Raw genomic sequence first — 16,150 nt, forward strand, 5'->3', positions numbered from 1 at the left:
TAAATTCCTGATATAGTTAATTTATGCAGCATGTTTCTAAACAATTGAGACGAACTCATTTAGTCACGTAGTGTAATTCGTCATGTCCTGCCCCAATAAAGACGTAACTTTACATGAATTAAATAAAACAGACATGAATGAGTGCGTGTTGAAAATAAAAGCGCTGAATTTAATTCTCTATCTGTTGTATTTGCTCACCATTAGTCTAGAAGAAAAAGTTCGTTCATATTGCTTAGCAACTGACGGATGATCAGGAGGCTTAAGCACGGCCACTGAATGAAACTTTTGACAAGATTATCTTGTTTAAACACCCTAGATTATATTATCATTTACTACATAACAATTATTTCGCTAATACACATATAAATATAGCCTACCGCTTTGTGGAAATTAATTATTTATTATCTCCATGCGCGATCGCGGTTGATTAAGTTATAGTCAAACAGCACTTTGTCAGTTGGCATTTCATGATTTAACGTTAGATTAAATTTAGATCATAAAATGCCAACTGACAAGTGCTGTTTAACTTTATATAGTCTCGGAAAAAAAAGTTTGTTCATATTGCTCAGCACCTGAATGGGTTGATGATCAGGAAGCCTCAAGCATGGCCACTGCATGAAATTTTTGACAAGATTATCTCGTTTAAACACCCTAGATTATATAATCATTTGATTTACTACATAACCATTATTTAGTTAATTGCACTTTAATTTTTTGGACTCAGACCCCTCTATTTATTTGTGTATAAATATAAAGTTTTTTTTTTGTATGCAAGGAGGGAGTGATTGTTATAAATAAAATGGTTTGTTCAGCTCATTTGTGTTGTAATAATTGTCAAAAACAGAAGTATAACAGTAAATAAATATCGGTTCTGCATATCGGTTATCGGGTACATAAACATGCAAATAATCGGTATCGGTATCGGTTATAAAAAATCAATATCGGTCGATCACTACTCAGAACAGCTTACCAACGAGGCTTACAGAGAGCCTAACTACCTGCTGTTGCTATCCAAGCGGAGCTCCGGGGAGCGGAGGCCTATGAAGAATGTCTCTATAGTGAGAGGAGACCCACCAATGCTCCACTGTAAAGACAGCAATCAAAGAAGGCTTACAGAGAGCCTACCTACTTGATGACGCTATCTGAGCAGAGCTCTGGAGAGCAGAGGCCTCAGCAGAATGACTAGAGAGGAGGCCTAACCATGCTCCATTAAAAAAGCAGTAACTAAGGAGGCTTATGGAGAGCCTAACTGCTTAGCAAACTGCACTGCGTCAGACATCATATTCACAACCAGCTTCCTGTGCTGAACCATCAGTAAGGCAGAAGCAAACTAAACCAAAACAGAGCATACATGTTACACATGTAGGTTTGCTTGCAAGACAGGCTTATTGGTTCATTCGGTGCTGTGCAAGGTAATGCATAATTTGCGTGTGGGATAGGTGGAACATGTCCCCACCACTTTTTGCCAGGGTTGATATTGTCCCCAATACTTTTAGAAACATCTTGCGGTACAGATGTGTCTAATACAAATTAAACATAGTTTACTAGCAGAGTTAAATAAGAGCCAATCTGGTGCTGGAATGTGTTGTTTTTGAAATCATAATGAGTGCTTGTTGCCATTGTTTTCACAGATGAGCGCTTTAATCTATTGCTATAACCATAGCAGAGATTCTATATTCGCTCCGTTGAAACCGCAAAACAAAATGCAGACAAAATGTCCCTGCTCTTGATATACAATCACTGATGAACACAGAAACCACAATTATGCCAATGGCAAGGAGCATGCAGTCTTTGTGTATTGGGTCATCAGCCTGGAGCTCAAGTTACGTGATCTAGCTCGACTTGCTGCGAATCAGCTCAAAAGATGATTTGTTCAAGAATCAGGCATCACTACTTGTTACTCTATGCTTGGTTTAGGTGTTTATGATTTAGAAGTAAATCATTTATCATGAATGTTTCAGGTTTTCAGACAATATTAGAAGTTTAAGGTGTGTTGCTGAGGTTATATTATATGGATTTTTAAATGTAATGGGATGGTGTGTCCTACATGCATTCAGGGGCCTGACCTTCTAAAGGTTAAACATGAGCTTGATGGAGTAGTTGTCAGGATTGAAATGTCACTCACTGTGAGTTTTGTGGTAAGACAACGTTACTAAAGAGGTAGATGGATGATCACAGACAGGCCTGAGAGAAACTTCAGAGCCAACATAGTGTGTATAAATATCTGACATTTTCCGCCTAAATAAAGGCCATATGGCTTGTGTTATCTCCTTAGCTCTCTCTTAGCTGTTAATACTTAGCTCTCTTTCAAACACTGTCTTATTAAACTATTAATTGTGAACATATTCCTAACCTCTTAAAATGAATAATGTAATTGATGTAACGAATGTAGCGGTTCGTACAGTTATTAATTAATTTATGGATGAAATATGAATATAATAATTCATAAGGTTATGAATAAATTATGATTCATATATCAACCCAACGGGGAATTAAACATATATTGTGAATCAATTACAACGAATTATAATCAATTACATATATGATTAGTTCTGGTTTAACAATTATCTAGAGAAACTGTTCGTTTGTCCAGCAAACTAAGTCCCTCACAGAATATTATAAACAGAGTTATTTTCTGGCCATGAAAATAACTAAAGCATAAAGCGATCGAAAAACGTTAAAGTGACTTGGTCTTCAGTTGAAAGAACAACAGAACAATCGAGCATGAATTATGTGTTTAATATATGCAGCTACGGCTACCGAGATTATACGTCAAAAATATATACAGAAGTATACACATATATATACACGAGTGAGAATGAAGAAACGACATGGAAAGAAAGATGATCAAAGGATGGCAAATTACACAGTTAACGTAAACCCTTTTGAGAGAGAGAGAGCCAGCACAGAAATCAGTTTAGACAAATTCAGATAAATGATAATACTTGCTTATTGGTTCAAGTCCGTGTGTAGCAGTTTCAATGCGCCTGGCTGGGTTGGTCCTTTCAGAGAGGGTTTCTCCGGCGGGGTTTTCAAAAGAGGTTTAAGCTTAAGTAACTTAGCCGAAGAGAGAGAGAGAGTCTAAAGAAGTGGTCCTCCCGAACTGCGCGCGTGGTTGGGAAGCGCGGTCACCTGAGGCGTCCGTGCACGAGGTGCTCGTGAGTCAGTCGGGAGACAAAGGAGAAGAAGAAGAGCAGCGCGAAGAGACAAGAGAGTGAGCGAAGGTGTGTGTCGTTGTCTTTATGGAAACCCAAGCTAACACACCTCCTGAATTGTAGCAGCCAATAGAGGCGCAGCACTATTTGGCGGGCAAAGTTGCTTTGTTTGGTCTCCTAGCTGAATTTGCATACTTAATGGCTATCAGATCGGATTTCGAGATGGGGTGTGTTCTTCACAGGATCATTAAACACATAGAAAAATGCATTTGTCCGTTTTGTGACATGTCTCAATGAATAGCTCAAGTCCGGAGCTTTGAAACGAGATCAAACTCGATAGGTCAGAAAGGCATAGAAACCAAGTTATGGTTTACAGACAAAATTATATCGTTAAAATGCACACTAGCACAAATACACTCATTTAAACACTAGGAAACATGCATAGGCTCTAAAATATATCATATATATATATTCCAGCATAGTGGTAGTTCACATATACAGTTAAAAATGTATGATTGTGTGTTTCTGTACGTGCCTGTGTGTGTGCTTTTGTGTGTTCCTGTGTGTGTGGGGTGTTGGAATGTGGATCTGGTCAGTCTCTGGGGGGGGTGCTCCTTTTGAAGTCACCAAAGAGAGGAAGTTGGACTTTACTGTTTACCATCGCTTGTCCACAAAAGTGTCAAGTGGGCTTATCTTATGGCAGACTATGCGGAGCCGAGATGGTTTTATAACCCAGTCCAGCATGCTAAAAGCGTTCTGAACATTCCCAAGTTTATTGATTATCCTGATACGTGTGCATATGCTACATTGAAGACCAATTTACCTGCAAAACAAAGCTAAATATTTGGACTAATAGATATTACACAAGAAAAAAAAAAAAAAAAAAACGTGTCTTTCACACTGTTCACATAATTCTGGATGTTTTTAATGCAAAAAGCACACAGAGAAAGATAACACAAGCAGAGATATAAGGACAGAACACAGCTGGCAATGAGCCTTTTTGGGCCTTGCTAATATTGGGTATATAAAGAAAGCACAATTCTTCAAAAGACTGTTACTGACTCTACATATTTTGAGTTTTTACTTAAACTCAAAGAGCATACCTATAATCTAATCTACACTTTCAGAAAAAAAGGTACAAAAGCTGTCACTGGGGCGGTACACTTTCAACAGGTACACCTTTGTACCTTATTTACCCCTAAAGGGTACATATTAGTGATTAAATGTTACTTATTAGTTGCTTTTGAAAGGGTATGGTCTCACTTTTGTACCTTTTTTCTGATAGTGTAATTATTATTATTGGTGCTGGGACATATTATTGCTTTATTACCACGAAAAAAGTGTAAAATTTCCCACACCATTCATGCTACAAACATGAATGTTACCTTGAACTATGCGGCTTATAGAGGATGCACTGTCCCAAATATTTACATTGAAGGAGGGAACTGAGGGACCCATTTCTGTTGTTGAACCAGCCTTACCTTAATTGGGACGCATTTTTCACAGTAGGGGCTTGGTAACTACTAGTTTATAACTAACTCTGTACTTAATTTGGTTGCACCATTTGTTTTGATAGGGATGGTTCATCCAAAAATGATTCTTTAAAACAAGGTTTAATGTAATGAACCATGTAAGAACACTCTTAAGTGTATGTAGCTACATAACCCGTTAACTTTTAAATATCTCTAGTGGCACGAGTTGTTGTTGTTTACATTCACTATGAGATATTACAATGACAGTCTTATCCTCAATCAAAGTCCTTTTAAGACAAGACATTTCACTCGGCGGCCTCTTGGACATGAAATTGCAGATCCTAAATCTTTGAATGGGGAAACATGAAGTTCTCCAAAACTGTTCGCCAAGCTTACGATTAAATTTCATATTTGAAATCACCAATGAAATCTGACAACAACTGTCTCATAAATTTAGTTTCTAAACACTTGAATAATGACTCTGAAAAATGCATTTTTCAGGCTGGACCAAGGTAATGTGCAGTCCTAAGCACACATTTACGAACACTGACTGTTTCTATAGCAACGTAAGACTATAGAAGTTTGATTTTGAGATGTGTTTGTGATATTTTGAATGCAGTGCTTCATTTTGCAAGAGATGGGAGGCATTTTGTGTGTGCAATTCGTGGATTTGATGCTAATTTTATCTATAATGCATCTTTTACCAGATGTGAATATATATATATATATATAATATGATGAATTTTGGCAGAATAAATCACATAAGGCCATAAAAAAAGTTTTGTTTTTAATAAGACATTTGATAATGTAGGTAAATGTATATTAGGATCAAAGGGACATGGCCAAGAAGGACTGTGCCAAATGGGCAGAAAGTGCAATAAACCAGCTGATTATACTGTCACTTGTGTAGAGTTCATAAAAACAGGTTGGTACATTGAAATATAATCAAACTTTGGATTTTTTCATCAGCCACTGTCATATTTAGCACTCCCTTGAACATGGCTGAGAAAGACTGAGCACTCTGAAATGGCTCATGCAACTGTATTATGCAATGTTAAGTTCCATAAATGGTCCATAAAATTGTTCATGTAAATAATGATTACAATTTATATTTTGTTAGGGCATTAAGCCCCTGTGTTATATCTAATGCACCCTGCGATGCCAGATGGCTGTCACAATTAATTGTGCCAAGCGAGAGTGACCAATAGAAACAGGCATTTCATGGTGGTGCTGAGATACCACCCACTGAAATGCAGCTTCACTTGAATACAAAACTTTTAAACCCTCAAGCAAAGGTTTTAGAGTTTTAGAGTAGAGGTTTCACAAACTATGTGCGTGCGTAATGAAAACTGTACAAAGAAAAACAAACATTTACTCGCACTGCAGAGTTTTTTTTTGTAATTAAAACAGCTTTAAGAAGACTTTATTTGCAATCTTTTATTTTTAAATTACAATGTTATTTTTGCTCTCAAATACATTGTTTAATTGAATAAAAAGAAAGAAAGAAAAGTAATTCCATAGTTATCCTGCCGGGAGTAGCAGGATACAACCTTTTAACAAAACCGTTTCCATTCCAGCATGATGAATCCGATCTTCAACTGGGTGGAACTATTAAATATTTTGACTGTTCCAATCACATTATGACTATGACCCGTAACGCTGCCTGAATCATAATCATGCACTGTTCATTGTTGGCCAGAGGAGAACTGGCCCCCCAAATGAGCCTGGTTTCTCCCAAAATTTTTGTCACCTGATGGAGTTTAGGTTCCTTGCCGCTGTTGCCTCTGGCTTGCTTAGTTGGGGACACTTGATATTCAACCATTCTATAAGAATTGAACTGAGCTGGACGATGACATCACTGTTTTCTCCAGAGCTGATGTATAGATAAATGAACTAAATTAATAACTAATGATATTTACAATGGAATGAATCAATACTGAACTTACTTAAGCTGGACAATGACACCATTTTCTTCCAGAGCTGCTGTGCAGCCAAAATTATTTTCCTGTTATTACTGTAAAGGTGCTTTGACACAACCTGCATTGTAAAAGCACTATATACTGTAAATAAAGGTGACTTCACTTGACTTGACTTGGAAGAAGCCATCAGAAGATGGGTACACTGTGGTCATAAAGGGATGGACATGGTCAGCAAGAAAATATCCCCCACAACATTACACCACCAGCAGCCTGAGCCAATGATACAAGGCAGGATGGATCCATGCTTTAATGCTGTTTACGCCAAACTCTGACCCTACCATCTGAATGTTGCAGCAGAAATTGAGACTCTTCAGACCAGGCAACATTTTTCCAATTTCTATTGTCCAATTCTGGTGAGCCTGTTTGAATTTTAGCCTCAGTTTCCTGTTCTTAGCTGACAGGAGTTGCACCCGGTGTGGTCCTCTGTGGCTTTAGCCCATCTGCTTCAAGGTTTGAAGTGTTGTGCATTCAGAAATGCTCTTCTGCATACCTCAGTTGTAACAAGCGGTTATTTGAGTTACTGTTGCCTTTCTATGAACTCAAACCAGCCTGGTCATTCTCCTCTGACCTTTGGCATCAACAAGGCATTTTCACACACAGAATGTTATGAGTTAGACCACGCACAAACAAAGATGAAACAAAAATATTTATTTATTCAAGAAAGAGTAAAAACTAGGAGATATATATATATAGCTTGTTAACATCAACAATACCAAACAAAGAAGGTCTTAAATAAACAGGGGAATAATCAACGGAAAACAGAACAGGTGTAGGACTAATTAACAACCAAGGAAACTAATAATGACAGAGAACTCAGTAAAACAGTAACAGGGAAAGCACCACCAAAACATAAATAAACTAAACAGAACCAAACATAACACCTGATACAGAACTGCCGCTCACTGGATATTTTCTCTTTTTCGTACCATTCTCTGTAAACTCTAGATAAATTTGTGTGTGAAAATCACAGTACATCAGCAGTTTCTGAAATACTCAGGCCAGCCCGTCTGGAAGAAACACCCTAGGATCTATACTTATGAGCACCCAAGCAACACTAGCAAGCACATAGCAACAACTTGGTAATCACCCTCAACAGCCTACACTCTAAAACATGCTGGGTTGTTTCAACCTAATTTTGGTCAAATATGGACAAACCCAACTGTTGGGTTAAAAATGTAAACTTTAGCAGATCAAAAATTAAGTTAAAAATTTAACCCAATGGTTGGGTTTGTCCATAATGATAAGATTAAAAGCGCAAACTTATTGATAGTATCTTTTTTCAAAGTTCCCTTCATTTCTTATGTGTCTCCAGAGTTTCTTTTAGGTGTTGTTCTGTTTGTTGGACCATTGAGTGTTACATTAGAGGTTCACTTCCTTGGTCACTATAAAACAGCACAGTTAGATTACCTTGAATTGCAATATGGGGCCAACAGTGTAGTTGTTCAAATCAATAAATACATTGGGGTTTAAATGCCAGTCTGCAGTGTTAAACATCGCCAGTGAATTGTTTCCACTCCATGTCTCAGTGTCCCAGTGGTGGCTTAAGTGCTTAGATCTGTTTGAGTGGCGTGGAGGCTGTTAAAAGCACAGTTGTAAGCTCCATGTTTTTGGATGGTGTCTAGTCACTATATCCCTGAATAGAGCAATGCTATGAAATGGTTTACTACTCCATCTACTGTAGTATGTCTTTCCTGAAGATAAGTAGTTTTTTGTTGTGGCACAGTTTTGGCAATGATAACTAATTTTTTTTCATATCAAATAGAACTTGCTTATAGGGATGCACTGTTATTATTGATACGTCAATAATTATTTTCATGTTCTGGGCTGCGTTTCCCAAAAGCATTGACAGCCCAAATTGATTGTGGAGACCATTGCCACCAATTCTCTCTACGATCAATTTAGCTCACAATGCTGGTTGATAACTGATAAATGGCCAATGTTAAAATACCATTTAGTCTAAATAAATTAAAAATAAAACACTAAAATCAAATCAACCATTGTAGATGCTACATGGGAATTTAGGAATCACAACATTTGTAAAGGTTACTTTTAACATTGTTATTGAAGTGTTAAATTATTGGTGTTATTAATTTGATCTTCCTAAATATTAACTTGACCAATATATTGACCAATATCGATAACAAAAAAAACTATTTTGCCAAAAATGTTGGCTAATATACAATATTATACCGATACATAGTGCATCCCTACTCGTTTATTTTGTGCTGTAGAGCTGATAGATGATAGCATGCTAATCATGCACATTGTTTTGTGTCAGTTGGGTGAACTGTAATTTTTTCAATCAACAAAAAATGACTTAAAAAGCAAGAAAGAGGGATTTTTTTTTCTTTGTAAGCCTGCAAATTATCATTTCATTTGAATTGGTAATGCTTTATTAATATTTTTCAAGGAGCCCACACAATCGCTGCAAGAATTTGAACACAAACTGACACAACTCACTGTTGATTTCACTGTTGTAGGAAAAAGACTCTAGGGCGGTTGCTATGGTGCTGAAGGAGCTACCAAGTAAGGCATCTTCAGATGGAAAACCCCTGCTCACCGTGACAACCAAGGTGGGCTGAGCACATACACCCACCAACAGGGAGCACCAAGTGTTAGTGTGACTGTGTGATGAAGTGAAGTAAACCCGAGAGCTTGGTGCACCCTGTTTTGTATATCCGTTAGTGTTACGTGACACACATGAGCCATGTGTGTGGAAGTGCTAAAGTTGCTTCTTGTTGTCAAAAGCAAGCTGCTCTGTGGGGTTCACACTAAATAATGTCATCAAGACCCATGGCAATGGAAAGGTCCTTTGGGACCATTCAGAATTTCACGACACAAACAAGAGTGGCATTTGCTTTATGTGAGTGCTACTCTCCCCATAAACAGCTGCTGAATGTTCTGTTGCTTGAATTTTATTTCTGTTGTTGTCTTGGCTTTGATTCGCATGTACGTGACCTGTTTTTACCAAAGCCCGAGCTGCATGTTGATGTTACTTGCTGTTTGTTCTCACATTGGGAATAATTTGTTTGTAGGAAGCAAATTAAATGTGGATTTTGTGGATGTAGATTCTTGCTGGCTTATGTTATTTATTTTACCACCTCTCTGCAAATAAATGGATGTCATTTTTGGCTGTCTATAAAAGGTTTACCCAAATGTTAAAGGATTTTGTGATTTGGAAGGCTTGGTTCTATTCCATTGAGGATGTGGCAGAGAGCCATGCATTTCTCAATACATAGTGATGAACTGCTCAATGGGGAATTTACTGCCAGTTACTGCTGAGATTGTGTATTGTGAAAATGGGCTGAAAAACACTTGCCATCTCATCCTTTACAAAAAAAAAAAGACCAAGTGAAATTGAAAGTAATTGGTAAAGTCGTATATTATTTAGATTGAATTTCGAATCCACAAATACAAAATTGAGCAATCAATGGCCTATTTTAATCATAATTCCAATGAGGAAGTTACTTTCAGGTATGAAACAGTTGGGGAATATGAAGTTTATCTGGATTCAGAAAGAGGACTAACTAAAAATGTAATGTTCTGTTTTCACTTATGGAATTATGAATCTTTAATCTTTAACAAATCTGCTGAATGCAATTGCATGCTTGGTTGTGGTGGATGCAACAGACTACCGCAGTCTGACATGCTTTACTGGAACTCCACCATTGCAGTTCAGGCATCTGAATTGGTCTTTAAAATGTGGAAAGTTCACTTGACTGCATCACATGTCTGGATTATTATTATATAAAACACCTTTCTCAATCATTGTGTGAGTTACTTCTACTATTATCGATATAACATGCACAAAAATCCCTTTCAAATAAAATTCCATTTACAGTTTTTTTCGATTGCTAAACGACAGTGGGCACAACTGGAGTCACATGTGCAAAACTCTAACTACAGTCTGCACAGCAGCAGTTCATGTGGACCAAACTCTAGTTTGTTTTTCATTGCTTGAACACAGTTTTCAAAACTCTACACACTTATCCCATGACTTTAACCACAACCTGCACAACACTGTGGATTTACAGCACTTTGTTCAAATGCTAACACACTGCTGTCAAAACTGTGAACCACACATTCAAAACAGAATAGATTTCAGCCTTGTGCCTTTCAAACACTGCTGATTGCAATTTTGCAGGATTAGCCCCTCAATTATTTGTTCGAATTACAGTATGTACTTTTAGTTTCTACCTTTTTTTTCTCATTACTGTAATTCCGTAAATTACTACAGACTATTGAAGCAAACTGCTCATTTTCATTTACCTTAAAGAACTGTTAGGCTTACACAGTTAGAACTTTGCTAAAGCAGTAGATTATGCTGTTAAACTTGAGAACTGAAAACAAAAAAAGTGCAGTTGCATTTACTGCTGTTCAGCAAATTGTCACAGGTGAATTACAATAATATTTCCCCATGCAGATTTCACAACAGGTTTAAGTTGGTCTCACGAATTGCCGCTTTGACCAACAGAAAACTGCTTGATTTTGTGACTTAGCTACACTATTGACAATAGACATTTTAGCCTTAACTTGGTTTGATTTGTGAACTTAACGTATACGTATACGTTACTGTTTAATTTGACCATTTTGAACTGTGAATATTGCTGTTGCCTGGGGGACAACCAGAATCAATGTCCTGGGCCCTGTGATGACTGGGACCCACTAAGGTCTTCTATGGCATAGCTTACTCATTGGGCCCAGGGGAGAGGGGGCCCATCTTTAAAAATGTGTTCTGGTCCCTTTGAATTTTAGTGACAGCCCTGACTGTGATTAGCTAAATGAAATTCGATTAATCAAAATGTAATTATATAAGTACTGAGTAATATTAATTAAAAACTTTATTATTATGGGGCTAGGATTAGGCTTTTGTTTTAGGGTTAGTTGCATGTAATTTGTACAATTTATTGTTAATACTACAGTAAGTACTTGTAACGTGTTACAAAGACACTGTATATAAAGTGTTATGAATATTTTCATGATTAAGAAAAAATACACAGTAAAATGATTTTTTCTAACTTTCAATCAGGCACAAATAAAGTACCTATTAAAAACTTTTAGCCACTGGAATCGCTTGGAGGTTTGCAGGTGGATAGCATCTCACACAACAACGGCATTTACCAACTGGAGCTAACCGGAGCTAACTGGAGCTAACCCTAGACCTTTTGGGCTAGTTGGGCCAGTGTTTTGAAAGCACCACAGCATTTCCATTTTTTTAGGGAAATCAATCTACAAATGGTTTACTTATAGTGGTCTGTCTATTAAGCAGAAAAAAATTATTTTAGCCATCTGGCAAACAAAAAGGACAAGAAACAAGGACATGACAAGAGCTAGAAACAAGAACTTCAAAATAAAACTGATAAAACTGAACTTTACCAGAAACATAAAACAGGAAACAAAATAAAGATCTAAATGTTACAAATAAGATGAATATGTTGTGGAAATGGGTGCACTTAAAGTGAAATATGTTTGTTTTTTGTGTTACAGTTGTGTAGTGAGCAGCAAGAGAGCCGTCCATTACTGAGCCCTTCTATCGATGACTTCCAGAGTGAGAGCAAGAGTGATGGAGCCACACGGCCAGTCACCTCCAACACAGCAGGTTCCCTCATAATTACTGCTCTGTCATCTGTTCCTCCTCACTCATCTGTTCTTCTTCTTCTCCTCCTCTATCTCATAGCCATTAGGCACCAGGTTTTCTGTCCCAGATTGCAGTGCTTGTTTACATAATGTAGTTTTACAGTTAGTCTTCCTTAGCATTTACTCTTAAAATATGTCTGTGTGGCGGGGGTTCGAGGGCAATAAGGACTTTTATTTTAAATACAGTGGAAATTATAAAGATATCAAACTCACTCCGACTACGCCACTTTGGGAGTTTCACCCAAAGAATTAGAATAAACCACTTATAGTTGTTTACACAGGTTCGTATCACTAATTAGAGTCAGAGACATGAGTAACAGTACAAAATTATTTTATTGACATCTTCATTAAAAACAATATTAAAACAAACAATTAGACATTTGTCCCAGCCACACGGGCCACTTAAGATTCTTAGAACAAGTCGAGGGCAGGGGCTAGAGCTTACCAGTAAAAAAAAAGCGGATAATCAGACCACACCACCTGTAGGTGAATCACTGCACTTTACTGTGTCCACACGCACGCGCGCACACACACACACACACACGGTGAGGTGGTCACTGCACACTTGTGAGGGATATACCACCACCTCAGAATCAAGCACACAATCACTTTAGAAACTGGGTAGTGCAACTCAACCAGTCAAATAACACAAATAAATGAATGTTGGTAACAAATAATTGCTTAAAGCAAGAATCAAAATTTCAACAAAATTCAAGTAAAGAAAAGAAACAGAATAGACTTTAAACAAATGATATAAGTCACAAAACAAAATTGAACGCAACTGGGGAGAAAGCAAATCAAATAAGTAAAAATCACAAAAATATAATCAAAATTGGAAACAAAGGTAATTCAAACCCCAGAAACAATACAGAAATCTAATGCAACTAAAGAAACAAACAGAAATAGACTAAGGAAAAATCACAAAGATATAATAATTAGAATTGAAACTGAAATGATTCAAACTTCAAAGACAAAAATAATATTAATACAACTGAAAAGAGCAAACAAAACGATATAAAGCAGTCAAGAAAGAAAATTAACAAAAAGAGAAAATTGGAAAGTGGAAACAGGACAGCACTGCAGCCATAAACAAATGCGGAGCACCCCGACTGGATTGCCGTTACGGCCGTCGCAACACCTATAGACAAAGCGAGACTGTTACTCTGTTAGATATACTCTCTCACCATAACATGCGTGCGCATGGATACCTACCAATTGCAGGGATTAACGTTTCTATGAAGAGCCAACAAATAGAATCTTTTCCAGCAGACGACAGTACAGAAAACAGCGACCCAGCAAGTGCATCAGGTTCTCACAGCTAAGAAAGGGGTTGAGTTAAAAACATATTAACTCAACCTATAAACGTTTTTATAGCCCAGCAACGCTGCCAATAAGCTAACACACTGACGCAAAAATAACCCCTCCTGCCACATCTGTGCCATTGTTTTGTCTCAAGATGCACACCAGTAATGTTTTTTTCTAAGGCATGTTTAAATGCTACTTAAATGTCCTAATTAAACTAATGCCTAATCCTGGCTTAATCTGTCTGTGAAACCAGGCCTTTATGATTGATAATTACATATTACCTAAGAACAGAAGTTTTTAATATTTCATCCATAAATGTGTTCCTGGCTAATAAAATAAGAGCATACATGTTTTCAATTTGTGTGACCTTTGTTGGTAATGTTTTGTTCCACGTGCTTTAGTCTTGTCCACAGCACTAGACCTGGTGGACTTGAGTGAACCATGTGAGAGAAGGTGGAGCTGGGACAGACGGAGTCCACATGGGTCCCGTAAGAATGGTTTCTCTAAAAGTAGCCTCCGCAAGAAGAAGACTGAAGAGACGGAGCTGATCCAGGTGGAGACAGAGCCAACATCCCTCAGCCGTTCTAACCCTGAAAGAGCCTCATTAGATTCAGGTATTTTGCTTGTTAAAGCTCCTGTCCGCAACTTTTTTTTGGTTAAAAATCATCCAAAATCAATTATTGAGCAAGTACATAACAAATTAGTGTTCAAAACTATCTACTTACTTACCTTAGCCCGATTCACAACGGTACGCTTGTAATAATGTTTTCTAATCTGATTGTTGGTTTCCATGGGAAATACGAGTTTTATTTTTGCGTCATTACGTCATGTCTGTATACATAAAGAAGGAGTCCTGGCTAGTAGGCTATATCACGTGTGGATGCTGCAGGTGGTGGATCTTTCAGCTGGAATGTAATTAAACTTGTAAATTTGATGGCGGCTTGTAATAACCTGGACAGTTAAGACATTTCGGTGGTTCAGTGGGTAATTAGGTAACAGTAGCCGCACACTTATTCGCTTAATCCATACAGTTATGGAGTTTCCTTTGTTGTGCTTTTTCTCAATTTGTTATATGGTCATTATGGTAAATTTCAGTTACTTTGTGCTAGCTATAAGAAACAGCAATTCACCTCTACTCCAAGAAAAGCATATCCACCTCCCTTTTCAAGTATGGAGCTGAATCAAATCGGTAAAGTGAACTTATTCCTATCGTAAGATGTTTGCAGAAGAGTTATATTATGTAAGACGAATAAAATGAATTTAGTTCATACCAGTTCATACACAGTTCAGTTCATAGTTCAGATCACTATGATTATGTTATTTGTTTCATCATATCTGCTCTGCTATGTAATTTATTGTTTCCATCACCTGTCTGAATGTGAAATTGACTTTCATTTGTTACACATTATACTGACTGGCAGACATGTTACTTACTTCTTCAGATGACATTTTCCGCTGAAACTTCTTATTTTGGACATACTTCTAAGACATATAGCCTATCTATAATTCCAAAGAACAGTGAAGATCCATCCACACTGGTGTGTTGATATGACAACCCACACATACGCCTCAAACATTAGATTCATCCACGCTGAGGAGCCATGCCCATGCAAAACCCACATAAAGATAACTCCACAAATCACTGCAGTTTCAGGTTTCAAGCAGAGATGGTGACAAAGAGGCACAGACTGCTGCTTTAAATAAAGATGATTTTATAATGTTGTTCAAATTCACCAAGTCAATTTAGTTGTCAATTATGGCATGTTTTAAAAGGTTCCCAAGATCTCTTTTTGTTGTATACACATAATGACAGAAAAATGGTCTTGCTGAAGTGTGGAAATTACACACTTCACTTTTAAAGGGTTAGTAGTTCACCCAAAAATGAAAATTCTGTCATTATTTAATTACCCTCATGTCATTCCAAACCCATAAACATTTGTTCATGTTCAAAACACAAATGAAGATATTTTTAACAAAACCTGAGGGATTTCTTTACCTCCCTCCCTTGAAAGTCCAAGTCTTTTGAAGAGACACTGTCACTTTATATGATGAACAGATAATTTAGGCTTTTATTCACATATTGTTCAACGCACATACATATAGCACATCAAATATGGTGTAATATATAACAAATATTGCATAATGTTATTATGAACTTTTTGAAATATCAAAGTTTAGGTGGAATGGACTTTCAATGGAGGGACAGAAATCTCTCAGGTTTCGTTTAAACACATTTGCGTTTTGGAGTTGAACAAAAGTGTTTTTCAATGAACTATCCCTTTCAGGTGCAATTACATTGGTCAGAAGAATTTCTGTATTTGAAGAGTACGTATTGACGTCACTCTCAATACTCAAAGTCGTAATCAAAAGTTGAATAGTTGGCAGTGTTGCGCCATTTCAAAAGGTATTTATATTGTTATCATTTCACATTGATATTTTTCTTTTGGTGTGTGCAAACAAGATATGTCTCAGCCTTATCGGCAGAGGTAACACAATTAAAAGGGGAATTGTTTTCAGTACTTGTATGTTGTGTGTAATCAGTGAAGACAATAAAACAGCAGATAACAGATATGTATTTTCACAAAAACAACACAATATAAAG

At 37.1% G+C, this 16,150-nt stretch overlaps 1 protein-coding gene across 5 annotated transcripts in view; it reads left to right on the plus strand.

Annotated features, from left to right (window-relative positions):
• The window catches only part of pex5lb (peroxisomal biogenesis factor 5-like b), an 85,186-nt gene that overhangs the window by 13,876 nt on the left and 55,160 nt on the right, over positions 1-16,150 (plus strand). For 4 of the 5 annotated variants that reach the window (XM_048195803.1, XM_048195801.1, XM_048195799.1 and 1 more), the window contains exons 2-4: positions 9,087-9,179; positions 12,094-12,205; positions 13,950-14,162. In XM_048195803.1, the coding sequence (XP_048051760.1) occupies positions 9,087-9,179; positions 12,094-12,205; positions 13,950-14,162 (418 nt within the window). The remainder of the gene's footprint in view (positions 1-9,086; positions 9,180-12,093; positions 12,206-13,949; positions 14,163-16,150) is intronic. The other variant, XM_048195802.1, reaches the window with a different exon arrangement.

The sequence above is a fragment of the Megalobrama amblycephala genome, linkage group LG7 (genome assembly GCF_018812025.1).
Source record: "Megalobrama amblycephala isolate DHTTF-2021 linkage group LG7, ASM1881202v1, whole genome shotgun sequence".
Lineage (NCBI taxonomy): Eukaryota > Metazoa > Chordata > Actinopteri > Cypriniformes > Xenocyprididae > Megalobrama > Megalobrama amblycephala.